The 27,799-nt window shown below is 40.4% G+C and overlaps 1 protein-coding gene and 1 long non-coding RNA gene across 5 annotated transcripts in view; one reads left to right on the top strand and one right to left on the bottom strand.

Moving 5' to 3' along the window:
* The window catches only part of pard6a (par-6 family cell polarity regulator alpha), a 41,183-nt gene extending 14,201 nt beyond the window's left edge, over nucleotides 1-26,982 (bottom strand). Inside the window, exons 1-4 of one of the 4 annotated variants that reach the window (XM_037108205.1) lie at nucleotides 26,129-26,982; nucleotides 21,597-21,741; nucleotides 15,509-15,731; nucleotides 1,504-1,590 (exon numbers count right to left, since the gene is read on the bottom strand). In XM_037108205.1, coding sequence (XP_036964100.1) covers nucleotides 1,504-1,590; nucleotides 15,509-15,731; nucleotides 21,597-21,710 — 424 coding nt within the window. In that variant the 5' untranslated portion in view covers nucleotides 21,711-21,741; nucleotides 26,129-26,982. The other 3 variants (XM_037108204.1, XM_037108206.1, XM_037108207.1) reach the window with 3 other exon arrangements.
* Nucleotides 19,149-21,432, top strand: LOC119024954. The gene is made up of 3 exons (XR_005076655.1): nucleotides 19,149-19,190; nucleotides 19,307-19,388; nucleotides 19,659-21,432. It is a non-coding gene; the product is annotated as an uncharacterized LOC119024954 (long non-coding RNA).
* Nucleotides 26,983-27,799: the final 817 nt, after the last annotated feature.

Genomic DNA, 27,799 nt, shown 5'->3' with positions numbered 1-27,799 from the left:
GAAATCAAGCTTTCTGTCCATCAGACTAAACATTATGTTTGGTGGACACCAAACACTGCACATCACCACAAACACCGCATCCCCACCGTGAAGCATGGTGGTGGCAGCATCATGCTGTTGGGATGCTTCTCAGCAGCGGGCCCTGAAAGGCTTGTAAAGGTAGAGGGTAAAATGATGGCAGCAAATTATAGGGAATCCTGGAGGACAACCTGATAATTTAAAAAAAGCTACATTTTTGTTTTGTCAGACCAGAGGACTTGGGCCGTAATTATGTGGCTTTTGTATGGTGGTTTGGAGCACTGGCTTCTTCCTTTCTGACCAGCCTTTCAGGTTAAATTGATATAGGACTTATATTGCTATATTACGCTGGTAATAGCCTTCCTGGGCTGTATGATGGCTTTGTGGTCCCATGGTATTTTATACATGGCTGCAATAGTTTGAAAAAGTTTTTTAGGTACATTCAGGCAAATGATTCAATGTCTAACATGTTAGGATAAAAACAAACTCTCACATGTAAGTGAAATGTAGTAATTAATGCATGTACAAGCTTTTTATCTTCACAACAATATCAGAGTATGATCTATATTTTGTCCCATCAGAATTTGTGTATCCCACTGAAACTACCATCCTTCCCCATGCTAACACTTTCCCTAAGACTGCAGCCCTCACTAATATCCCTGATTGGTTAAAGATTAATACCAAAGGATTGTAGAAGACTCTGTGTCTGAGCAATTTGTGGAGGGTCAGGGTCTCTGGTTGAGATTCAAACAGATTAAACACAGACAGGTTTAATCTCAATCTATAATCCCATCGTTGTTCAGCAGCAGATAATTCCTTTTGTCTGCTTTCTTGAGTTATCAGCTGCATTTAACAGTGTACATGTGTACATACACAGACAGACACACTGTAGATTAAAAATACCAGGGAACCATATGAGTGATGTAGTATACTCCGGCAGCTTCTTTTATCACTGGTGTGTGTTCAATAGGCTGGATGACATGGGTCAGATTGAGAGGTTTAAAGGGTTATCCCACTCCAGATGTCATGCTGATATCTGACACTGATCATACTGATGTCTGTCTGTATGTACATAGAGTAAATGCAATAATATTTGACTCATGTTAAAAAACAGATTTTTACCAATTCTTTACATTGGGACAACAACTAATTTTTATTTTCATTATTGATTAAAGTGAAACTCTCGCCAAAAAGCAACCAAGGCTTTATTGGTGATTGAATATGAGTCAGACCTTCATGTAAATGCATAATTACAATGAAAGAGGCACTTTTAAGATTTACCATAGTTTCATTTTGGGGCAAGCTTATTTTCAATGGAGTGTATGGGGAACTGGCATGCTAGCATCAAAACATTAAAACACAAGAAGGCTCGACAGAACGAGAAACTTCGCTTGTAGTATCACCAGGGTCTCTACACATGAACACGAGCATTGAGAACATTGTGTATGCAGAGTTTACTGTAAAGAAAGTTTTTGAACTACTCACCGTAAGAGCTGGATCTCAAAAAAAAAGTGTCAATCCCCGAGTGTGACCTAGGCAGGCTTGAGGAGCGGTCCACCATTACTCTCCTGCCTGTTAGACACCCAAAAACGACACTACGGTAAATCTTAAAAGTGCCTCTTTCGTCGCAATTATGCATTTACATGAAAGTCTGACTCCTGTTCAATCACAAATAAAGCCTTGGTTGCTTTTGGTGAGACTTTCACTTTAAACTGTGAATTATTTTTCTTGACTATTAAATTAGCTCTAGTCCCTACTGTAACACAAGTGTCTGAATGAACAATGGCTTGGAGACAAAGTTAACTCTGAGCAATCCGTTCACCAGAGGTGTGCACAGATGGATGTAAGTGTGTGTATGTATGTGTGGGTAAACAGCAAAAGAACGAAAGAACGAAAACAATCAGCAGCTGATGAATGACTAATAATTTTTCGCTGGTCCTTGGTCATTAATAGAAATGCAGTTTATTGTGTACTCACAAGGCGGCAAAGCTAAAACTAGGATCCACAAACTGCACAAAGAAGCACAAAGGAAAACAGCACCAGTGTAAAAACTGCAGCAAATCAGACTTGGCGGTCCACAAAGTCACAAATTAATGCAGCTTAAAGAATACAATATACATGCTATAAACATCTAGTATGGGCCCAGACACTAGTTAAGCCTCACTTGATATTGAACTGGGGGCAATTAATGTGTGTCACTCCACCCGCTGTAGCGTCCTACTAGTAGACTGATGGTCAATGTGCTTATCATTGCAGTGGAGGATTGATGTGGTGTCCTCCGATCTGTTACTGTTCTTATAACCCTCCCCCCCAGAAACTCTCCTTCTCCACCATCCCCTCACAGAACAGCTGTCCAGCCTTCGACATCAACACTCAACAGGGAGACAATCCTCCAGATCAGGAACCCATGCCATCCCCGCACAGGAACCTCGGGGGAATGATGAAGCCACGCCAACCAAGACGTGCGCCTATCGAGACGTACCCCCACTTTGAGTCTCAACCTCCCGGTTCCTAGACGGTCCAGCCAATCTGCACCACACTCAAACTCCGACATTCAATAAGTACTTAAATGCTGCAAAGATGGTCCTTGCATAAAAGTGGGCTCAAGGCACACCTATTTTTGAAATTGGGGGGCTCTGGGGGCAGGCAACATAGAGAGAACATTGTGAATTTGCATAACATACAAAAATGGTAAGGATACAAAACTGGTTGAAATCTGCAAAGTCCCTGTTTAAGAAATTTACATTTGCATTTAGGACTTGTATTTGTTACAAAGTATTTCTAGAATGTAGTATTGCTGTTTTTTAATAGTATTCTGTATTTAAACAAAATTTAGAATAGTACTTCCAGCAAGAGCTTCCTTCTGCTTTTAGCCATGCACCTTAATATTTTGAAACCATTTACTGAGAGATAAATCAAGAAGAATTACAAGACAGTATGAATGTATAATACAGTATCTATCTATACATGGTCCCATTATGCTATATAAGAAATGAGAGTGACAACTTCTCTCATGAAATGCGGAACAGCAGAACTTTAATAGCGCAATCTGCCGCTAAATGAAAAAAGCAAGCCCTTAAGGAGTGTGTTCTGACAAGATGAGTATGGGTTTTGAAGAAGTTGCTGTCTCTCTGCTTGGAAGAAAGGTGCTGGCTACAGTGTGCTGATGCTATGACCTGCACCTTCTTCCTGTGCACTTCTGTTCGACAGTGTGCCTGCAGCACATGGCTGCCCTTGTTTGCAAAGTTAATGGCAGTTTTTGTTCTGGGCAGCAAGCCGCCAATTTGGCTATCCTTTTTGTGACTAGGTCCGCGGATTTAGACAGAGGGCGGTGCATTGGGGGTCTGTTTTGGTCCACCATTTTGCCACCTCGGAGGGTACGCTTTTTTCCACCTCCATTGCTAACGTTATCTAAATCCGAGACGTCAAAGTGCGGGCCACTGTGTGAGATGGGCGGAGGTGTTGATGATGTGCACTGTTGTGCAACCCACAGCCGGGGATTTTTAAAACCAGGAAACAGCTGATCACAGCAGTCAGTCCACCACTTCATCCGCGGACGTCAAGATGAGCAACTGGACAGCTGCTGAGATCCAGGAGATGCTAATGTCTTCTCGGTCTCTGTAGATGTCTTCGTTGTCCGCTTGTGGTTGTAGCGGCAAGCTACCAACGGTCGCTACTTTAAAATTAAAAGCAGAACCCAGTTCTAAACTCCAATGAGGTGAAATGTAAAGCTCTTATTTTGAGGACAAATTTGTTGTCTTTCCTAGAGAATGCAACATGCTTACTGATCTTCCTGAACACATCTGCTGCACAGAAATTGAAAATGAGTTGTAGAGATTTTAGAAAAGTTTTTTATCGAATTCAAGGCTCCCCTCTGGCACGCACAGTTGTAAAGAATTGGCGATATAAAGTAATCCATACAAATGTCGATGTGAATGAATGTTAACTAACGTTAGTACAAACTTGAATAGTCATTAAACAAGAGGCTTATGGTGATACTTTACCTTGGCTGCACAAACAAAGTGATAAGTGGTGACTACCTTCTAGTTCAGTCTTTGGAGGAAAAAAGCTGATGCAATCACAAAGGGGTGTGGAGATACGCGGTTTGATGGACACTTCTGATATCCAATGGAGATACGCGTTAAATCAAACACCTAATAAAACCTCTTCTTAGTGGTCATTTAGATGTTGAACGTTAAAAATAAAATAATTTCCCAGTCTGGGATCATTTAAGTAATTCTATTCTATTCTTACAGTAGACAGAGGAGAACGGGCGCATTCCATATATCATAGAAAGTCAAAATCCTCAAAACTGAAGAGACATGGTTTTCATTGGACTGCGACGATACACACATATGTATATATATATATATATATATATATATATAGATATATATATATATATAGTCTGTGTGTACATCATGATAATTATTGGCATTGATCAATATAAAAAAAACATATCGTGATAACTTTGGCCATATTGCCCAGTCCTATCTAAACCCCACCCCTGCTGCCTCACAGTGTGGGGTTCGCTGTTTATTCATAATTTATTAATATTGAATTTCTCATGTGTCCAAATTTCACCAAAGGCAAACAGACATCACTTGCCTTACAGTTTGATGATTATTGCTGACCTCTACGGGCCCTCCTATAGCAGCTGCGCTTTAGAAAGCTTTCCCATTTTATCCCCCTTATGGGCGGCCCAGTTTCAAATCCCCATCCCCGTGTGCGCGTGTGTTTAAAACAGTGACCTCACTCTTTAGTGCCCACCATCTGGAGCCCTAAGGGCTGCCACATGGCTGAATCCAGTGAAGGTCTACAATAGGTTTGTGCTTACAGTAAAGAGTGACACAAAGAGCACAATTCCTGCTGTGAGGGTATGGCATTACCCTAACCACCTACTTCCAACTACAACTGTTAATCAATCATGCTTTCCTTTAAGATGCTATCTATTCTACCCATCCAGAGGAAACAAAAATTGGAAAAGAGATCTCAGTAGTGTCTCATTCATTTCTCTTAGACAACTATGAGATCTATGTGAGACCAAAGTGAGGCTGTGACTGATTTCTCCTGTTTCTCAATTATTTCTCCCGAGAAACATGTGCAGAAAATCCCAACTTAGGCTCCCTGTAAGTTTCAAAGGAGATCTCATCAAGCTCTCAATGAAGAGAATGTCTCCCCTGTGCTGAAAGGTGCAAGGTTTAAGTGGTAATGTCTCAAGTCTCACCTATTGCTCCCAAGGAATTTTAGGAGAAACAAATGAGAAATGTTTGAGACCAAAAAAGACTACAATGAGACTGAAATGAGAACTCTCATTGAGCTCCTTTACAGCTCCATAGCTGTAAAGGAGCAAGCTTTGAGCAGTAAAATTTTCCTCTGGGCACTGGTTTACATAATCATTATGTTTACACTGTAGGTAGGTACACCAGGTAAAACAGGGAATAAATTAAGTAAGGAGGCAAGATGTTAAATGTGTAACTTATCATATATAGCCAGAATTTGAAGGTATATCCAAAAACATGGTGAGCAGCCTGAAAATGAATATGACTGGACCAAAAAAACAGCCTCCAAGGTGACCAGATCACAATAAGCTAAATGTGTGACAAAGGGTATATTTGTATGGGACAATGTGGGACACATGAACAATTTATGTCTGAAATGCTGATATATTTTCGATGTAACTAACTAGCAGTTCAGGGTCATATGGTGCCAGAGCAGGGGTCTCCAGTATCAGTCTTTTGATTTCAGCAAAACTGGACTGGAGTCCAAGTGAGCTTCAGGTCAGTAGAGTCGTTGAGAGTGACACGTAATGGTTCAACAATGGTAGCAAAGTCAGGAATTTACTTACTGTACCACGATGCAAGACCAAGGAAGGATCTCAGGATGCATGTGTCATGTGGGACAGGCGCCTAACCCACTGCACTGACTTGGTCTTTGTCAGGGTGGAGTTCATCTTTGGATATGGTGTGTCGTAGGAAAGACACCTGACGCCTGATTGAACTCAGTGCTGCTATACTCATTTTCAAATCAAGGGTGTTTATTTCCTATTTTCATTTGATGAATAAGATGCATAGGCAATATCCACTAGGGACAGGAGGGACATGTCCCCCCACGTTCCGAAATCCCGTTTTTGTCTCCCCCAAATTTATTTAATCCAGCGGAATGCAGTAGCTCTCCAGCCTCCGATACTCAAACATTAGGTCCACTTGATTAATCTACCCCGGCGAATACCGATGTGCTTATTTTACATTAATTTGGTGGCAAACTCCACCCAGCCAATGCAACACCAGTGTATGCCAGGTTAGTAATCAGGTGGACTCTCGCTGTGAGTTGCAGACAGTTTGTGTGATGCTGCGTTCAAAGGCTGCAACAGGCCACTATCCCAGGTCAGGTCAGGCTCTTGATCAAGCATTTGTGTTTTGTTTTTTTAATAACTCATAAGAATGACTGTATTTCCAGCTAGAAAATGCACATCTCTCTCCTCCCTCCATTGTTTGTGTTTGTGTCACTGCGTGGTGTTACACCTGAGCTGTCCTCGTGCTGAAAACGTGACTTCTCGCATACGTGACATCACTCCCCGAGACGCAAGAAGAAAGCAAAAATAGATATTTTTACTGAGGAAAATGACTAAAATAATATTAACGCACAGTGATTTGAATAAGTATCTTTTATCTGATCACTGGTTTGGAAATATTAATGTTAGATTACTTGTTACTGAAAAAAGTGGTCAGATTAGAGTAATGCACGGGCAGTGACAACATGTGTGTCAGCTTTGTCGAGTGCATAAGGTGCGGCACTTATTGCTTTATTCATTAAGATTTCTGTAGTTCAAACAACTCACAATTGTTGTTGAGAAAGTCAGTTATAACAGCCCACGTACCAAAAGAATGTCAGGTTTAAATCAGTCTCGGGCTCATAGTTACAGTTAATATGTTGGACCGGGCTGACACAACGTGCACAGGCTCGGATCAGGCTTGATTCTTTGGGCCTGATCTACAGCACAGCCCCCGGCATTGCTCACCGGTGACGGTGAAATTTGAAAATTTAAAAAATTTATGGGGAGAACCCTGATATGTTCAACTTGAGTCCCGCCTCATTTACAGCGTGCAGCACCCTCCGTAAGTTGGCATTGTAATCCTGCTGGGTGTACTCTGGGAGGCCAGACAGTATGGTAGACATCATTTTCTGGAATGTTGAACGAGCTGAAGCAAGGCTAAATGGGACACGACAGAACTGGAAAAGGCCCTCGCGATTGCTAAATGCAGTTATATCATGACTATCTGGGTGGAGCAACATTTGATGATATGCAGAGTCAAGGTCAATGGTGGAAAAGACAGTAGCCCCCCGCAGGTTGGTGAGCAGTTTGTCCATGTGTGGGTAGGGGGTAGCAGATTGATTTGTTCGGCTCTCTTAGGTCGACACACATACAAGGTTTTCCTCCACCCCGTCTCTGGGTGACAACAATGGGAGGGACCCATGGAGATGCATCAATGCACTCAATGATGCCCCTGTCTTGTAGGTCTTTAAGTTCCTTGGTGACAGCCTTCAGTACTGAGAAAGGAAGCCTCCTCAGCTTCTGCTGAACTGGAATGGCATGTGGTTTCAGTTGTATTTTCTGCACGGACCCTTTTGCACATCCAACTTCTTGTACCTGAGCCTCTGGAACAGTTGGTGGCATTACAATTGGCACAGTTGTTGATCTAGTTGTTACTTTCAATACACTTATGCAGAGCGACAAAAAGGTTTAACCCAAGCAAAGCAGCACCTGACTCACCAACCAGTAACTGGTATTTTCACTTTTGAGTGTGTGCACAGAGTCACAGTAGGCTTAGCATGTTCACATGTAAGAAAGAGGTTCTGGTGCATGCTCACATGAAGAATAGAAACAGATGAACCTGTATCAACAATTAGCTGAACATCATGAGAAGGTTCATCAGCATCAACATGTACAGTACAGAATTTTATCTTGCAAAGAATCGTCCTTGTGAAGCACAGTCTGTTCATTTATCAGTACCTCACGAACCTCTTTTTGGCCAGACTTTTAAACTTTGGCAAAATGTCCCATTTTTCTACATAAATTGCATGTGGCTTTGGCTGCAGGGCATGATAGTTTATTGTGACTGACAGATCCACAGCCGTAGCAGGAGCGACTTTTACCGGCGTTTGGAGCTGTAGCAGGTTTGGTCCTCCGGGCCATTTCCCACAGCCGGTTGTTCCGTGGCTGTGAGTGTATGACTCTCACCGCTGTAACAGCAGCAGTGTTGTCAGATCTGCAGATCTCGATCTGTAAGGCTAATGTAGTAGCCTTAGCCAGAGTCAGGTCCGATTCCACTAACAGTCTGGCCCATATACGTGTATTGTCGACACACTCAGTGTCAGTGTGATCAGTTGATCACAAAGCATCTGTTCCTCCTTATCTCCATATGCAGCTAGGAAGTCATTTACCGTCTCATTAGGTCTCTGCGCCGTGTGTCAAAATTTGTGACATTCTGCAGTCACGCTAACTTTGGGAACAAAGTGCCTTTTCATTCCCTCCATAGCCGAAGCATAAGTATCACCTGTATCAGGCCGAGCATAAAACAGTCTTTGTCCCTCTGGGCCAAGGGTATGGAGAAGAACGGTGCATTTTCTGGCATCAGGCCAACTATCCCCAGCAGCACCAATAATGAGCATGTAGTTTTCAAACATCTTCAACCACGTACTAAAAGTGATAGCAGGTTCACCTGGGCAAGGCATCAAAGGTGCAGGTAGAGGCACAGAAACTGCTATCCTCGTCGCCAAAATGTGGTATTCAATATTATTTGAAGAAATAATTAGCCGGAGAGCTTCTTCTGTCTTGCCTGCTTTATTCACTCTTCCTCTATCCAACAGCAACAGCCTCTACAGTACAACTCACATCCCTGCAGAGCCCTCTATGTTCACATCCGCATACTGTTTGGCAAGGAAAATAACAGTAGAAAACAGTATTTCATTTCTTGACAATTTACTACAATAAAAGCTGGCATATATCTGCCAGTTGAAACTATGGCAGAGATCATTATGTTACCTTGAGGTAAGAAATAGTATTTTTTAACAGGACAAGCTGAGGCTAGCTGGTTAGCATGCTAACTTCAGTACACAACTCTGCAAAACTGTACACCAATGTAATAGATATACAACAGGATTGCTGTTTCTGCACATTCTGTTGATATTGTTGAGTCATTATTTGAATGTTTTTTAAGCTAAAATTCAGGCCATATCTATAAAAATATTTAATAATCATATAAATAAACAACACTTACAATTTACAGTTACTTATATTGCACTGAATGTTTACCAGGTAGGATTCTCGCATAACAAATGACTAGAATGCATTCACAAGGAAGTCTAATCAAAGGTGAATTAAAGGAGAAGGAACGCAAAAATACAAAATCACAATAAGTCAAAATGAGTTATTATAAGTACTCTGAGCAAATCCAGCCAAAATCAAACTCACGCCAGTAACGTGAGGCAAAATTTGCTTCTTTTTATTTGTGCGCATTAACAGCTTGTACAAATGTCTCTCTGGTGACCCTGCAGCGGTAAAAAGGGGAGCAGAACTTGATAGCTGTAGACGCTGAGTGCTTGAATCCTGCTCTCTGTGTTTCGGTTGGTGTATGTAGTCTACCACTATTTTAATATGACTGCTTTGGCTGACATTTAACTTCAATAGGTCTTAGATGAATTAAAGATATGTAACTGTAAGATTTTGTTTGTCCTAACATAAGTGAAACTTACAGTCTGCCACAGCTAATTAACAGCGATCTCCACACTGCCTCCACGCTTACATAACATATATGTCAGACTGTAACTTTAACCAGTGGTGCAGGTGTATGTGGTTATACATTATACATGCCACTGTCACTATTGTAGCTCCTCATTGAATTAAGCTATGGCTATTGGTAACTGTTCAAAATTGCAATTTTATGGGTTATGAATTGTTTGATTGCTAAACTAGCTAACATGTGTTGATGGCAGAAGCCACTTGTTGTCATAGCAACAGTAAACGTCATGTAACGTTTATGGGCTGATGGAATGTGGATACTGTAGAATGCAGAATCAGGAATCAAGTGTTTCAGTTGTCTCATTGACCCAACCAGCCTTCACCGGCTGCATAAAGTACATTACTCTGCTTATGCCCGGGTACTTTGTACTTAGGATGGACAACTTTCTGCCTCGGTGTGTTGGTAGGTTTAAAGTGAAATGAGATATGATGTTTTCTGAAGATCCTCTGAAGTGTCTCAGAAATATCATTGAAAACATTTTTGTGGCCCTTTAAGATCTGTATTTGAGTACTCCTGGGCTATACTATTTACAACAACAGGAACTAGTTTGTAGGCTACATTTCCTTATTCATCATAAGTGAGGATAATTTTAGATGTTGCTTACTGTTTATAGGCTATACTATTTACAACACCAGGATCTAGTTTGTAGGCAAACAAAATATAGGTTTGTCCAGCACCAGCTTGGCATGGAGTACATGCATGATTACACATTATGTGCAATTATGTGCAACTAACCTTAATTTAGATAATCATGAGTAACACACTTATATCCAAGGAGGATTTTGATTCGTACACACAGTAATCCGCTAGTTACTGTGCTTCAACACAAGCTTTGATATGGACTTTGATATGGAGTCAATGGGGATATAAAACAGTGTCTCTGGTTCTAGTGAAAGGAGAGAGAAGCACAGGGCTATGATGTGTTCAGTGTAGTCTGGACTGTTCACATCTGCTACTTGGTGGTTGTTGGTGCACACTGCAGCTAATGCAAGATCAGCTGGATAAAATAAAAGCCCCCCCTCCTTTTCTGCCACATCGTGGCACCTTTAATGCTGAGGTAATGGCGTCCTCTGAAAAAAAAGCAATCTGTAAACCTTAGCTATCTTGGTAGCTTCCAGCTGCATCAACTTGTTTGACTCTGCTCTCTTCAGCTCCACCTACACTCCAACTCTTTGCCCAATTTTTGATTAGCTGGAAGTAGAGCAGAGTCAGGTATTGCTAAGATGACCATGGCCTTAAAAATCCATATTAAGATTCATTCTGGTACCTCAGAAACCTATTGGGGACCTCATGATGACTCTGTCCACTACTTCATACAGTCAATGGTTTGCATATCATGTCACATAATTCTGCAGATATGGCACACACTGTAGATAGAGGGCAGGAAGTAGGTACCCGCATAAATAAACAATGACAAGCTGCACTTTCATTTGACATCAGAATCACTTGAAGACAAACAAACTATTCCATTACCATGCAGCTGTAATGATAAAACACCACCGTTATATATATTTGTGCTAAACTGTTGCCATGGCCACCACTGCAGGATGAGAGTATTAGCCAGGCTAACCCTGCAGTACTGATGCAGATGGTTGTAATTCATACACCGTATGAGACAGCAACCTCCCCTGTAATCCTTTTAGACCCTTTTTACATTGTACACATCAGAAACATACATAGACTCTCTCACTCTGTCCCTCTCTCGTTCACAGACACACTGCACACAAAGCACAGAGCGCACATAAAGTAGTGGCAGTGAGTGGAGCTGATATGATTGATGAAGTATTTTAGAGTAAGATAATCCTACTCAGTGGGTAATGGCTTACAATACCAGATGGGCTGCTATCACTCACTCTGTCTCTCTCTCTCTCTCTCTCTCTCTCTCTCTCTCTCTGTAACACACAAAAAACATACAAAGGCACAAATACATCAAATGTATTTTGTTACAAAATGTTAAACACTGATATCTGACTAAAATTCAAGTAATTTGTTATTTGAAAATACACTCCAAATTACACTCTATACAACTGATATTATCACAGTTTAGGCATTAAATAGCTTCAATATGGGTCTGACCTTAATCACCTCACACTGAAAACATGAGCTCTCCGTATAGCCCACATCATAGACTTACAACAGTTGCAAATCAGTACATCTTGGAGGTAGAAGGCTACTGTAAGAATTCAGGGGTGCATGTTGGGTTGTTTCTGTCAGTCAAGCAACCATTCACTTATTGAGGGAAACTGAACAGGCCAGGCCATGGCGATGAGACTGGGCATTTGGCAGAAGCCCTCTCTGGACTGATAAATATATGAGCAGTAGGTACATTTCTAAGCTCTCCAACTTAATAAGGAACCACTTCAGTGAGTGCAAGGAGACAAAACAGTGTCAAAACAATGAAGTATGTCGATGGAGGTTTTCAGTCATACAAGTCATGGTAATTGTAAGTGCTACATCATAGGCAACTGGACTGGTTTCAGTTTCTTGAAGATGTTTCACCTCTCATCCAAGAGGCTTCTTCAGTTTTTACTAACTGGAGAGGGGTTGCAGACCTTCAGTCCCTGTGTAGAGTATCCTAATAGATTGAACATGTCCTCAGCCCTCACGTTTTCATGTCAAGGGGTGGGGCGATGGCATCATCGATACGGAAAGTATACGGATTTGCTGCCTACCTCTAGCGTTCGACTCCCTATTTAGTGACAAGGGAGTAGGGAATGAGTGGGTGATTTCGGACACAGCCCTACTGTCTCTTTGTATACAGTGCGCAAGCTTTATGCACATGCTCCGTCTCTTCTTCTCTGTTTTTGGTGAATTTCAAGCACCACCTATAGGCCTGGAACATGAACTATGGTGTTTTGAGTCCTTAACAGTGGATCAGTTTGGACGCAAATATTCTTGAAATGATGCAGAGGAAGACAGAGGAAAAAAGATCGTTATGGTACGTGTGGACTAGGCCTAACACTGCAGACCTTCCAAATTAGTTTGAATTGTTTTCAGACAATCTAATATCTTGTTAATTTTAGTTTCTTTAAATTCAGCTTTTCTATCTAAAAAATACAGACCACTGGTCACTCAGATGTAACCATATGGTTAGTATATTTTTCCAATTCTAGATCACATGTGTATGCTAACTGCTCTTTTCATCCATTGTGTCATTCCTGGCAGACAAAATTTGTGGAAAGAAGATGCTTTTGTATTTGGTGCGAACTACTGGTCAGGAGTAACACAAATGAAAAACTGTCCACATTGCTAGACTTAATAGGACATGTCAAAGTGATCAAGTTGCATTAGGCAAAAACTGTGATATAGTTTATTGGGATTTTTTTTTAAGCTTGTGGATGAAAATGTGTCATATCTGGGAAAGAAAATTATATGTTTAATGTTCAAGAATTTCAAATACACAAGTACATGCCCTTAAAGTAACAAACTGTAACAATGTGTGCTGTGTCAGCCCTGGTTGTGTTTGTCTTTCATTCCCTGCTGTTTTTTACCACCCTGGTTCCCTCACCTTCTCCTTCCCAGTGTGTATGCTTATGGCTGTGGTTTGCCACTACAGCAGAGAGACCTAAGCTTCATCTTCTCATCAACAGCCACTACATAACTCTGGTTTCCACTTCTCCTCGGCATAAAATAAAAACAAAATAAACAACACATAAAACTAACCAGGTGGTCAAACAAACTTAAATACCCATTTGAATCCATTTAACTGACATATTGTCTATCTCTGTACATGTAAACACACAAAACAACCCTGAGAAAAGGTCATCAAGAATAAAAGCACAGGAAGTAGATTTTTCTATTGCTTAATCTGAAAAACCTGATAAATTCCCAAATCTTCTTACCATATCAGTCTCATACAGGCTTCAGCTGTATGAGTCTTTCCATTCATGTGGTTGATGTATAAAAACAGGATTACACTTCAGGAAGGAAAGATTAAGTGATTTGGTCAGTAGATTTTTAGTTGGCTAACTCAGAGCCTAATCCTTGCTGATGAAGTACACACTGGAGACTGAATTACACCATTATTCCTAATGTAACGTGTGTGTGTGTGCCTGCATGAATGTGTGTGTATGCTTGTGTGAGGGTGTTTGTGTGTTTAAGGCATTACTGTGTTGGGCTGGATGGATTTATGGGTTATTTCTTCATGTTTTGGTTGGTGAGCTTGCACTGCTAAAGAGGGTGTTAAAACAAGCGTCTGTTCTGATTTCCTTTCGTCCTCCTTGTCCAGAGTCTCTCTGACATAGACGCCTTGTTTTTTAAAGATCTTTCCCTCTCCCTCTCTCTTCCAGACCACTTAAGTAATCTGATTAAACTAACAGCACTAATAGCGGCCAACTCAGCAGAATATTAGCATCATTTCATCATTAATTATGCAAGACAGAGAGACACAGCAAGAGAAGGTGCTGAGAGACAGCAGTACAATATACAATAACCAGTGAAATAATACAACATGGAGGAACTAATCAACGCTGTTCGGATGGACAAAGGAAGTTTGTTTTTAATGCCAGACAACAGAAAAATCCTTCATTCACGGCGAAACTCGTTTGTACTTCTGTTAGATTCGAATAGCATTGGGCTGGTTACTCAAAAAAAGTACAACTACTTGTTACTTAAGATAAGATTTATGTATTACCAATTTGCTCCCTATATAAAGTTGTTTGTTACACTATTCGTTACATTACTCCACAATATCATCTGAGATTCATTGTCATGTAATTACCTGTTTACAATATAAACTTAAATCTTACATGCTTACATATAAAATCCCTGCCCTTGATATTGTGACAATATTGAAAAGATAACTGCTGGTACTGTCACAAAATACGAACACAGTGAAATTTTTTATACCCACCAGTAACAGGGATAAAATGACTAAATGACTTAATATATTCAAATAATTAAACAGTCTGGTCGGATCAGAAAGTGCAAACACTTTACTGTGTAATGCAGCCTTTAAAACCAGGAATAGAAAACACGTATGCCATATCACAATACAATGAAATCCAAAATCTGAGACCATATAAGCTCTCATATCGTGATAACGAGCCCAGCCCAGAGGAGGACATACAAGTCAATTGTTCGGCTTGGAGAATCAATGCAGCACTGACAGTAGGCTATGTCTGCCCAGTAATAAAAATGTATGATAATGTAAATAGTTTGGTCTTCCTACACCGCCTAGTACAAATATACATGTCCTCAAAAAAACATACATCAATAAATAAAATAATAAAGGAGCCTCCAACAATCTACTGTTTTTAGAGGGCCATGCCAACCCAAACAAAAGAAATAAGTTGACAAACCACAGCTTTATAAATGTAATCGTTTCTCACAAGGATTTCAACTATGTCATATGTGCCTCAGCAGATAACCTACTTCTTAAGTAGTAAGTGAAGGAAGAAGTGTGTGAAAATAGTATCAGAGAAGGCAGATGATCATCAGGTGGTGTTGTGTATGAAGAATAAACTGTGAAAAAAATGTCTGATAAGTAGAACAAGAAGTTTCCCTGCTGTTGTGCTCAGCCCCATGCTTAAAAGCAAGGAAGGACAACCAACAGGTAAAGCAAAACCCTAACCCTAACCAGAGAAGAGTCTATCTTCACTCCAAGCAGTTCTATGTGTTCTAGCGACTGGTTAAGAGAACAAGGGATTCAGACTGTTTCTGAAACCTCTTCTGAAACTTGCTCTTACCTTTTTTGGTTATGATAATACGAAGCAGAGGATTGGCTGATGAGACAGCTTTGTGGAAGTTATCATCGTTGTTGATTGGAAGGAGGTCTCCATGGATATCAGCGTATCCCAGCAGTACATCAACACCAGGGATGCGATGGATGGTTTGGAGGAGGCGGTAGAACTCCCGAAAGCCACCCGGACCATTCCTCTTTAAAGCAAAGCGACGATATTCTGCCTCAAACTGAAGAAGATAATGAACAAGGACATGAAGTTAGGTTTCCCAATTATTATTTCCCAGTTTAGGATGGGAGAAGATCAACATGTAATTAGGGCTGGGACTTTATTGCGTTAATTACGATTAATTAATTACAGAAAAAATAACATGACAATCAAAATGTATTTTAGCACTCCACGCAGCACAAAACGTTGCTTGTGGCACAAGGTCCAGGCAAACCCATAATACTGATGCACAGGACACAACACGAGAAATGGAAACCGTTGAGAAGTCGTTGCTGGGTTTGGTGGGCGGAAATTTTAGTTCTAAAAAACGACCAAGTGGAAACCTGAATAAAAGCACAGTTGTGTGCAAATTGTGCAAGAAAGAATTTGCCTATCATCGGAGCACTTCCAGCCTCCACTACCTCCTCACTGCCAAACATGTTGCAGCTAGCACAGACAATGCTCCTAGTTCGAGCAGGCCATGTCGCCAATCTACACTCAACAAGATGACAGGCTTCAAAGCCAAAATTAAGTCCACGACAGAACAATTAACAAACGCAGTGGCGAAGTGGATTGCAGTGGAATGTCGGGCACTCTCGGTGCAATCATAATATTCTTTATACATATTGCAATTAACAATTAACTCTCAGTATTACAGCAATCTTTAGGCAGTACTGTTTCTGTTATGGATGTGCCAAAGAAACTACTTTAATCAAAAGAAAACTCATAAGAGATAGCCTAAAAATTATCCCCAACCACTAACCTCACACAAAAAATAGCCTCTAAAATAATAATAATGATAATAATAAAAATAATAATGAATTGACAAATAAAAAATACCAACTGGGCAACAGACAGAAAGCTAAAAGTAACGCTACATGAAATATGACTACATGTCACCAATTAGTCATGATCAGGTCATGATAAATTATTATTGTGGTGCTGACCTCAGGTCGTTTCTTCAGGTCAAAAATGAAAGTGAACACATATGTATGCAATTTATGATGAAACATTGCAGCATTATTAACTAAATAGCCTAAAAGTCACTTGACATAAGAAACAGAGTAATAAGAAGACCTAACAGGAAGGCGAGTAATGGTGGATCGGTCCTCAAGCCTTCACACTTAGGAAGCGATACTTTTTGTCTGCCATGATGGCGGCACGCCGAAGATACAGCTACTAACGTGAGTTGTTTAAAATCCTTCTTCTTAGTAAACTCTGTGTACACATACACTGTTCACAATGTTTATATTCATGTGTAGAGACCCTGGTGATACTACGAGCAAAGTTTCATATTGTGTCGAGCCCTCTTAGTGTTTTAAAAATAGCGATTTTGATGCTAGCGTAACAGTGCCTGTAGCAGAGAATTAGCTTGCCTGAGAATTAGCTTGCCTGAAAACGACACTATGGTAAATCTTAAAAGTGCCTCTTTCGTTGTAATTATGCTTTTACACGAATGTGTGACTCATCTACATTCACATGTAAAGCCTTGGCTGCTTTTTGGTGAGAGTTTCAGTTTAAACACAAGACAAGAAACATCACCATATACCTCAAAAATGTAAGTACCAGTATTCTTGTGCAACTTTCAATAAACGGCAACAAAGAAACCATAAAAAAAACTCTTGTTTCTGTTTGATGGAAATGCGTCAAGAATCCGCCTCTCACCTACCAAGTGGACAGTCATTACAATATCTCTTGATGCCCAGAAGGCATGCGATCAGATCGAATGGCCATACATACTAGAGAGACAGAAACGATTTGGGTTTGGGATGAACTTCATAGAGAAGGTTGAAATAATTCATTCAAATTCAGTGTCTTCCATTCTAACCAATCCAGACTCCTTTCTCCCCTGATGTTTGATATTGCGTTTGGAACCTCTCGCAATAGGAATCAGGGGTCACCTAGGTATCCATGGTATAAAATTTCAACAGCTCCAATCCAAATACTACCTTCCCCAACAACGCTTTTATCACTACCTTCAAGTCAGGCACTTTGTACTGAGCATATCCCTGAATTCACAGCAAACCCAAGAATACATTTTTTTTATGATCTACTCTTTCTCAGCCTGATTCTAAACATTTAGTCTCCCACTTTATCGCTGCCAGTAGAGGCTGCTCATCTCAGGGAGGCCTTGGTTGTCGAGCTGTGGGAGGAGGGTTTGTCCAGTATAGTTGCTCGTTTAGCTCTAGATACAGATTGATCCAGTTAAAAGTCTTACACAGACTTTACTTATCGAAAACCAAACTTAACAAGATTTTTTAATCAGTTTCCTCCCTGTGTGAGAGCTGTGGTACTGCAGAGGGATCACTGTCACATTTGCTCTGGTAATGTCCAGCATTGAGTCATTTCTGGAGCAAGGTGTTCAACTGTATGCATAAACATTGTAAAATAGATTGTAATCTGGCTATTTTTGGCTGCTCTGGCAGTAAAAGGGTCCTTCCTTCCCATCAGAGGCAGATTCTTAGAATGGGCATGGTTGCGGCTAAGAAATTAATATTGTTGAATTAGAAGTCTCCATTGTCCCCATGTTTCAGAGGGTGGCTCAACAAAATGCTTTCCATTGCTACTTTTATATATATATATATATATATATATATATATATATATATATATATATATATATATATATATATATATATATAGTATTAGTATATAAGTAGTATATATAGTACAAAAAACAACAATCAAGAAACACACAAACAGAATAGTATATATATATATATATATATATATATAGACACCTATGCTTGCCCCAAGCAATCTACATGAGAACTTTAAAAGAACGAAAAGAATTCAGTGGATGGAATAGGCTGTGCTGATTGACTCAAACGTCCCTGGTCCCAGACTATCCATCCCACCCTACCAGGCACTTATACGTCTAAAAGCCAGTTGAGCTATTTTGTCTTTGTGAACAGTGAAATAAATTCCCCGTTCACACGTACAGACATTTGTTCAAACAAAGCTTTTTTTGTTTTTCTTTTCATCAGACGTGTATCTTTATTTCCTTATCCTGCCTGTCTCGTGTTTGTCCATTTGGATCGTCACCTTGTCTCAAAGATGTGACACGCAGTGTGTTTACTGCTATTTAAAGAGCACATTATTCAGACAGTAAGATGCGACTACACAGGCGGGTTGACAACACACGTACACCCTGATTTCATAAAGTTTGCTTTCAGTAATTCAAATGTTTCCATGAGCTGTAATATCACTGCAGCAAATATCGCTGCACATTAAAGTATTATTTAAAAGCTTAAGAGGAAACACTGCAGTGAAATCAATATAAACTTGTAGCTTTTGTAATAAACATTTTTAGTTTGGATCTCAGAATTTATCAGGCGGACAGCTACTTCACTCAAAACTATTTTACTGTATGAACCTGAACTGTGTGTGACCCTTTGATGTATAGAAGAACACAGAACAATAACTGGCATTCTAATGTTGAGATACACATATTGTTTCTGCTGATGGAGGATCGCTGGAGGTAATGCCATTAATATTTTCCTCATTTAAAAACATATTTCATACATCTGCATCCCGCTCGCTATTGATCAGAATGATAACATTATTAATTTATGGCCCATTCTGCCTGATCCACAGACTGAGATCTGCACACACACATGGACGTGCAGCAGCACTGCTCCTCCAACAGGCACGTCAGGCTCTTAAAGGGAACACCCTGGTTGGTTTAATATATATTTTACACCCAAAACACACCAATGACTAATTGAAAGTCTTCTAGAGTCTACAACCTTTAACTTTGTGCCCAGATAAGCCAGCTATATAATCTGAGCACATAACTATTTGAGAATAATCGTTATCGACCAGACACAGATATTAACACTTACTTTTCCTGATTAAGTGCAGGGAATATGACTTGATTTTTCTTGGAAATTATGTTCTTGCACTATTTGTCCAGTAGAGGGCGCTCCAACTTAATTTTTTTACCCAGGAGAGTTTCTCAGTCACACTCACCTCACTGCCTCCTACTGTGGGGACCATAGAGTTTGCCTCCATGGTAAGTTTATAACTAGCAAACTAACTTTCCCACTTCAATACAACCAACTTTCTCCATGTGTCATGACGTGCTTTGTTGTGTCTGTCATTCTTACATTTATTATATATCAGACTGACACTTCAGACAGATATATTAAATATCCCGTGAGGGGAGGGGGGACAATCATATTCGCAGCACTGCACCAATTGTTTGTTGGTTTTCTCCTGACACTGTATTAATTTACGTTACGTTTAGATGTCCCCATGCAACAAAGAGCAGAGGCACTGGTCATCCCTTGCCTGTTTGTGACTATTACACACAAAAAAATAAAGATTGTAAAAGAGGTCATATGTTGATAATGTGTAAAAATGCATAATGTCCATGTTTTAAAATGCCCCAGGAACAAATGTGATACATTTGTACAACTTTATTCTTTTTTAGCCAATGCATATTTGTACATGAAATACATGAGCCTCCATCTGTCATTGCTTTCTCATTCTTTGACTACACTGCAATAGGCATTGCCTTCGACCCCTGTTCTTGTTTTACAAGCCCTAAAACTAACTTATAAGTAAACTGTGTCCAGAACAAAAACTGGTAGCCATACTAGCCATCTAGTTCTAGCCAAGTGTACTACTGTCCAAATATGATCAAATTTGTCATTTTTGGCCATGGTTGTCTTTTGACAGCCAAATTTAACTTATTTGTTATCTACAATCCACTTCAATATTTTTGTCCAGCTCTTGCAAATATTCTGCAGGACAGTGAAGGTCCAACACTGCAATCTCTCCTCGCTCAGACACAGAAGTGGAAAAGTAATTGGAATGTTTGCTGAAAAGTTCATGTGGGCCTATTCATTGGAAAGAATGCGTCCTTCCACAGCGTTACTTGATTAATGCGTTAGTATTCTGTGATAAGCACAGTTTATTAGTGTCATAGGCACTCAAAATACTCTACATAGGGTTGATAAGGATTTACAAAGGGGGAATAATAATCAAGAAAACATGGACTCGATGCCTTTGTCCAGTCTGATTTAGACGCCTATTACTACCTGAGAGAAGGTTAAAATAAACATTACCAATACTGTCAGTATTTCTCCTATGGCAATTTAAGTGTATAGTATCATGTAAAAGCTGTTATCACAATCAAACACCTTCTCCACGTTTTAGATGTAATGAATGTAACTCACAGGCTTCATGAAGTTACAGCTGTCAACACCTATTGTCTCCACTAGTGAAAAATGAGCCGCCTCACAAAATAGCAGCACTCAATAAAGTATACCTACAATTCCGTCATACCTGAAGGATACCTAAGCACATTAACTACGTACATTCACTTGCATGGTAAACATAGTCTGTTAAGACACTCTGTAGCCTAATGTTAGAGTAGTGTCAACAACAACTGGCTACGGTACTAACAGTAGCCTAATACTGTATTGTATTACAGCAGTACAGGAACACAGTCTAGCGGGACAGGTGTTCTAATTGAACGAAACTGAAGAGACACACCGAGTGACAATGAAACATATAGCAGAAAGAGAAAGCGACGAAGAGCCTGGGGAGCATAATCGGTGTTTTGACACAGAGTGGTATAATAACGGAATCAATGCGGAACGAAACAGCGCTGTGACAGCAGGTTCGGCTCTAGCAGCCTGCTTGTAGTGTTCAGTCGTCGAACCCCGCTCGCCTGTCATTTACACAGAATATTTTACGTATGCCGAACGGTAAAACGATTTGCTTATACGTTAGAGAGCCAAAGAGAGAGAGAGACATGTCTCAACGACTTCACAAGGTCGACGCTATCAGAGCACCGGCGGAACGACAGTATCAACCAGACTCCCTCTTTCCTTTTTATCACTAAAAAGCTTAATATCCCGTTTGGTCTACTACTCACTTTGCTTTTCACCTCCACCACGTTGTCGGTGTGTTTTAACGGCGTCCGCTGCTGCTGTCTTGACATTCTGCTCCCCGGTTGGCTGGCTGGCTGAGGCACTGCGGATAAAACCATCCACCGGAATTATGGTTGTTGTTTTCCTCCTCTGCACCGAGAGAGAGAAAAAATGATTCAAAACAAAGCCGTCCTTTCAACTGTCTGCGATTCTCTGTTTTTCAACGACAGTCGGTCTCAATCCGGTGTTTGTTTCCCGTGCCTTCCTGTGTCACCTCGCACTGTTATCATTCTGTTACGACACTGACAAAAAAGCGCTTGCGGCAGGTGGAGTCCGGTAAATCCAGTATGGGACTTGAGCTGCAAGTGTAACTCGTCCTGCTTCTCCTCCTCCAACCTGACGAGACCGGAGAACACTACGAGGGGCGTGACGTGACGCTTAATATAACGCCATAAATGGAGGATTACTATACTTAACATTTCACCCTACTATTCCCACACTTTGTGGTCCCCCACTGCTGTGCTATCTGCATTACTGGCCTAAATACTATGATGCTACCTACCCACTAACCCAGCTAGCTTAACATCACATCTCCATTGCTACTACTAATACTGCTTCCAGCAGGAACCCACCCATTTAGGGTACAAAATACTGTAATATTAACAATTAACAGTGTCAGTGCATACACTAGCAGTGCTAGGTAAATTACTTCAGAAATGTTTCTCATGTTACTTGTAACTTTAATTTGAAAGTGGATTACAAATCCAGTGGTGATGCTGTGTAGCCTAATCCAGCAGCAAACTCAGGAGCAGAAAATGAAGCCAATGTGGAAGTGCCAAAAAGTGCACTTCCTAGAATGGCCACTTGAGTCTCTCCCAAAAATTGAGCGAATCACCTTAAGAGCCCCCAAAAATGTGCTGGTAAATTTGTGTCTAACTCGCTCATTTGAATCATATTATGGCTTTCAGCTATATCAAGGGCTGGCCACTTTGAGTGACAACAAGCTGCTCAGCTTCACCTAAGCTAATTTCAGTCACTGATTTCTACCTGGCAGTGGGGTGTTGGTGCATTTTGGTGAATTTTTCATGCAAATATCAGACAAAACATATTATGATTAGCTGAGTTGCGGGACAGATATCAATGTCTCCACTTAACAAGTGATCCTGTGAGTGTTAGTGTAGCTGCTGACTCAACATCCATTCTGACATTTTGCCAACACAATTCTTCTTCAATTTTTATCTTGTGGCGCACTGCTGGACGTGGCGTGATGTTGTTTGGGTGCTAAAGCATTACTGGACTGTAATATTACTGTAATGCAATCCTGTTGGAAAGAACTTATATTACACTTTTACTGCTCAGAGTAATATAATAATGTTGTGTTACGTGTTTAACGTGTTGTTCACTGCAGTAGTTGAACATCATTATGAAAACAGGCCCTCCTAACCAATCATAACATTTCTTGTTGTATGTCAGACTGGCACGTATGGGTACTTTGTAACACATCCCAGCTGCTCCTCTTTTTGAAGTATGGAAAATCAGAGATTCTTTAGATAAGTAATGTATTTCAGTAGCAGTCTTGTGATCCTGAAATGGACAAGCCAAATAGTCATTTTGCTCCCTTGCATGAATTTGAGCGTTCATGACAACCTGATAAATTATGGTCAGGCATTCTTTATCTAAGAATCTGTATCTAAAAAAGTCAGTTATCCTGTAGCAATATGTGTAAGGAGTAAGATACACCTTTGAGATTATAATTGCACAAAATCTTTAGGCACCTGACATGACTCAGTCAGTATGAGGAAAGACACCTCTATAAAGGATGTCCTTCCACCTTTACCTTTTCTATTTTCCTTATGTACTCCATGTCAGAGGTACATGACGTCTTCATGAGGAATTTCCATTATCACTTGCTAGCCTAAACTTACTTACTTGTACCATTCATTTTATTATTGTTTTATTTGATTTGTCTAAACACTCAATTTAATGAACACATTTGAAAGAAGGAATTTTGTTATACAGAGATTGCATCTAAATATATGTTGGTGTGGTACTCTGAATTTATATCAGAACTTGCACTGCATGAGGTGACCCATTGGAGAACCTGAAGTGTCAACTACTGGTCATATAACACTGGCAGGAGTATTGATATTTACCCATAAAAATATAAAAACTGATGTGCAACTGACATTTAAAAACAAATGAATACTTGTATACATCATATGTTTTTACTTTTATCCTAAAAATAGCTGTCAGGCTGAAACAGAAGATAACAAATATTAATGAATGATGGAGCTGAATAATTTAAAACATTTTTGAAACATAATTTTTCAATATGATGATGACAACATATTGACAACCCATGATCTACTTCAGTACAAATTGGTTTGTTGCATCTCCTTTGTAAAATAACAATGCAAGCAACTCCTGAGACTATTTTGGAAATTTACCATAGCAGTATTCCTTCTTTTCTTTCTTTTTAAGGATCCCAGTTAGCACCAGCATAAGCATTAGATATTCTTTCTAGGGTCCACCATACATACAGTTATGCACACTTGTGCATGACAGCCTCATAAACATAACAAACAAAATGTCTCATCTCATTGAATTACCAGTCAAGGATATACAGAACATAAAAATACAATGTTGAATCTTTCAAGATACATAACATTTTGAATAAATCACAATTCCTGAAGAATTTATCGCAAATGTAATAATTCTTTTTCTTTACGCATACTCATACAAATAAACCAATGAACAGCCAGCACAATAACACAGTGTGCCATGTTCCTGGATGTCCTGAACATGGTTCGCCATGCTTTGCCTCTTGGCCCTAGACATCTGGATCACCATTATTGTTGTTCCTAACCCTAACCCTATCCAAAGACATGTTCCAGACAAGCAGCTACATAAAAATGTAATTACAATAGCCAACCTTCACAAAACTACAAACAACTCTGCCATAAAATCTACCAAAAATCCATCACCAAAATATTTGGCAATACAAACAACCCACTGAAACTACATACAGTTGTGCAGGGGTTTCACTCAACTGAAACTTGTCCGTGTTACTGGCAAAGGTCAGGAAGCTCCTCAGCAGCAAGGCATAGATGAGATTTGCCCTGAGATGCTGAAGGCTCTAAACATTGTTTTACAGTCTTAGTTTACACGCTTCTACAGTGTCACATGGAGGTCTGGACTGTTCCAGAATTGTATTCCAGGGTGCTGAACAGGAAGCTTAGCGCCAGTTGTCAAACCTTGGATTCAAGAGGAAAAATGTAGATTCTGTCCTGGTCATGGAACAACGGACCAACTTTTTACCTTTGCGGTCTTGTTGGGGATTTCATGTGAGTTAGCCCAATCAATTGTAGACTTGGGGAAGGCCAACGAATGGTTCCAACAGGGAGTACTATAGGGGGTACTGCAGGAGTATGGGGTACCAGGCCCTCTGCTGTGGGCTATCCGGTCCCTGTATGACCAAAGTGATAGCTGTGTCTGACATTTTCATTGGGTGCTGGACTCCCCCTGGGTTGTACTTTGTCTCCGATCCTGTGATTTTCGTGGATAGGATCTCAAGGTGTTGCCATGGGGATGAAAGTGTCCATTCCAGGAACCTCATTTTGCGTCGCTGCTCCTTGTAGATGATGAGGTTTTGCTGGCTTCTTCAGCCCTGATTTCCAGCAGGCACTGGGGCGGTTTTTAGCTAAGTGTAAAGAGGTTGAAATGGAGGGTAGCATCGCTATATCTGAGGCCATGGTCCTCTGCTGGAAAATGGTGGATTTCCCCCCCTGTCTGGGGGGTGAACTCCTGCCCCAAGCAAAGGAGTTTAAGTATATCAGGCTCATGTTTTCATAAGTGATGGGAAAATGGAGCTTGAGATGGACAGGAGGAGTGGTGCGGTGTCAGCAGTACTACAGGATTTTCTGGTCCATCTCTGGCCATGAACTGTGGGTAGTGACTGAAAGGGCAAGATTGTGGATACAAGCATCTGAAATGATCTCCTCCGTAGGGTGGCAGGACTCATACTTAGAGATAGGGTGAGGAGTTCATACATTCGCTGGGAGATCGGAGTATAGACACTGCTCCTAAAGGAGCCATCTTAGGTGGTTTGGACATCTTGTTAGGATGCCTCCTTGGTACCTTAGAGGTGGGTAAGGGTTAGGTTTATGTCTGCATTATGGTGTGTCCACATAGCATCGGTTTAGGGCCAATTTTATCTAATTCGCCCGTCCCGGACAACTGGGTGAGAACTCTGGTTTGGGATCTTGGTTGGTGCCAATGTTTGACACAGATTATCTGGTAATTTGAGAGGTTTACAGATCCATTTCTAAATCTTCTGAACTGCTTGCACACTCTTCAGGGCCACCCCCATAATTTCAGACAAAGTTCTTGTAGTGTTTACATGTTTAAAATGAAAGAGAAGAATAACTTAAGATTCTACATATGTGTGTGGAGCAAACTGATTTCAAAATGGGTCATTAGTTTATGTTAGTGGAATTTTCACTTGCTGACATATGGCCAAGAGAAAGGTGATTAATACATGCAAATTGCTAAAAGTTGTTACAATTTGTTTTCCCCTTTTTTCTTTCTCCACCAGATATATACCCTGTGGTAACCCGACCTAATCATTTCAGTACCAGCCTGTACTGGGGCCTGTGTGCACACGTGAGTGCGAGTGTATTCTATGGAAGGAGTCCTTCATGATTATGCAAGTGGCTGTAATATACTTCTAGATAAGGATGCATTCCAAAGAGGAAAGAGCAGAAAATGAAAAAAGTGCATTTTTTAAATTGTGAACTGTCTACAGTTGTTTCAGGGCAGGGTATTCTGTTGAACACCTCTTTCACACTTCTCTCTCTCTTGTCCTCACCTCTTCTCCCCCTCTACTCTTTACCTTGATAGTCTTCCTCTCCTGCATCTCCTCTTTTTTTTCTCTCCTTCCACTCGCTTATGCTTTAGCCACCATCTGACAATCACCCCTCCTACTCCTCCTATTCTCCCAGTGATGGTAGAATGTAGGAATTCAAGGATGGTTGGAAAAGGGAGGGCATAGATTGACAGTGTGATATCAGCCAACCAGAACTTTGCTGAAACTGTTTGTGTGAGTGTGTGTGTGTAGTGTACATGTATGCAACATAAGAAATGACAGTGACAAAACAGCACTAATTCACTTGTGTTTTACGGTGATGCCTCAACATTTCTCTGAAAACAGCTGAAATCCAAAGGACACTTAAGGAATGATTCTGCTTGTTTGGACATTTTTGATATGCTTGATACAACTTCGACAATTCATTTAGACTAGTGCATTGCCCGTAGGAAGTATGTATTCCTATAGAAAAGTGAGAGGTTAAGTAGCGTTTTCATGGATGGCCAAATGAGGCTGAGTTTGAAGGTGGGACATCAGGGATATGATTGGCTGTTTTTAACTACTTTTGATTTTACCATTATATTTCACCTTAAAAACTATTTACCTTGCCCTGTTTGGTGTCATTATTTTCAGCACAACCTCACATGTGTGACTGTACAGTTATTGCTTTATTTTGACATACTGGATTAACACAACAGACCTAAAATCACTAAAAAACAAAACCAGAGTAGGAAAAAGTTAGATTTCTGACTGTGAAGACCACAAATATGTTTAACAAACCATTTTTATTACTTATAATAAAAATATAATTTTTTTTTGCTAAATTCGAGCATAAGTTTTTGAAATGTACAAAGTTATATGTAACTATTTACATTTAAATGCAGGCAATGCCTCAGGCTCAGGTCTCCCTCAGCTCTCCTGCCTGCTCCACATTCAGCAGTCTCCTCATTGTTTTGACTCATTAAACATAAAAATGACTCCACTACACACTAAACACACTACACCAAACACTACATAACATACTAACTATACACTCCAAACACGCTAAATGTCACAAATCTCTCAATTCTCAAAACTTGCTGTCTCTATCTCGACTCTCTCTACCCGTCACTGCTGCTGTCACTCTTCCGCCTCCGTCCCTCCCACAACTTCCCCCTGTCCCTCAGAAACCAAATCACATGGTTTGCCATATAATTTTGTGATTGGTTGGTGTGGTGCCTTTTTCCACCAATAGGAACATGTTTTTTTGCTTGCAAACACTTCCTGCTTACGGACACTTTCGTGACAATAGCCCATTTTTCCGATTCTTCCTGCACCAGATGTCACACCTCGGTGAGGGGTGTC

The sequence above is a fragment of the Acanthopagrus latus genome, chromosome 8 (assembly GCF_904848185.1).
Source record: "Acanthopagrus latus isolate v.2019 chromosome 8, fAcaLat1.1, whole genome shotgun sequence".
NCBI classification, from domain to species: Eukaryota; Metazoa; Chordata; class Actinopteri; order Spariformes; family Sparidae; genus Acanthopagrus; species Acanthopagrus latus.
This window is presented reverse-complemented; position numbering and strand designations above follow the sequence as displayed.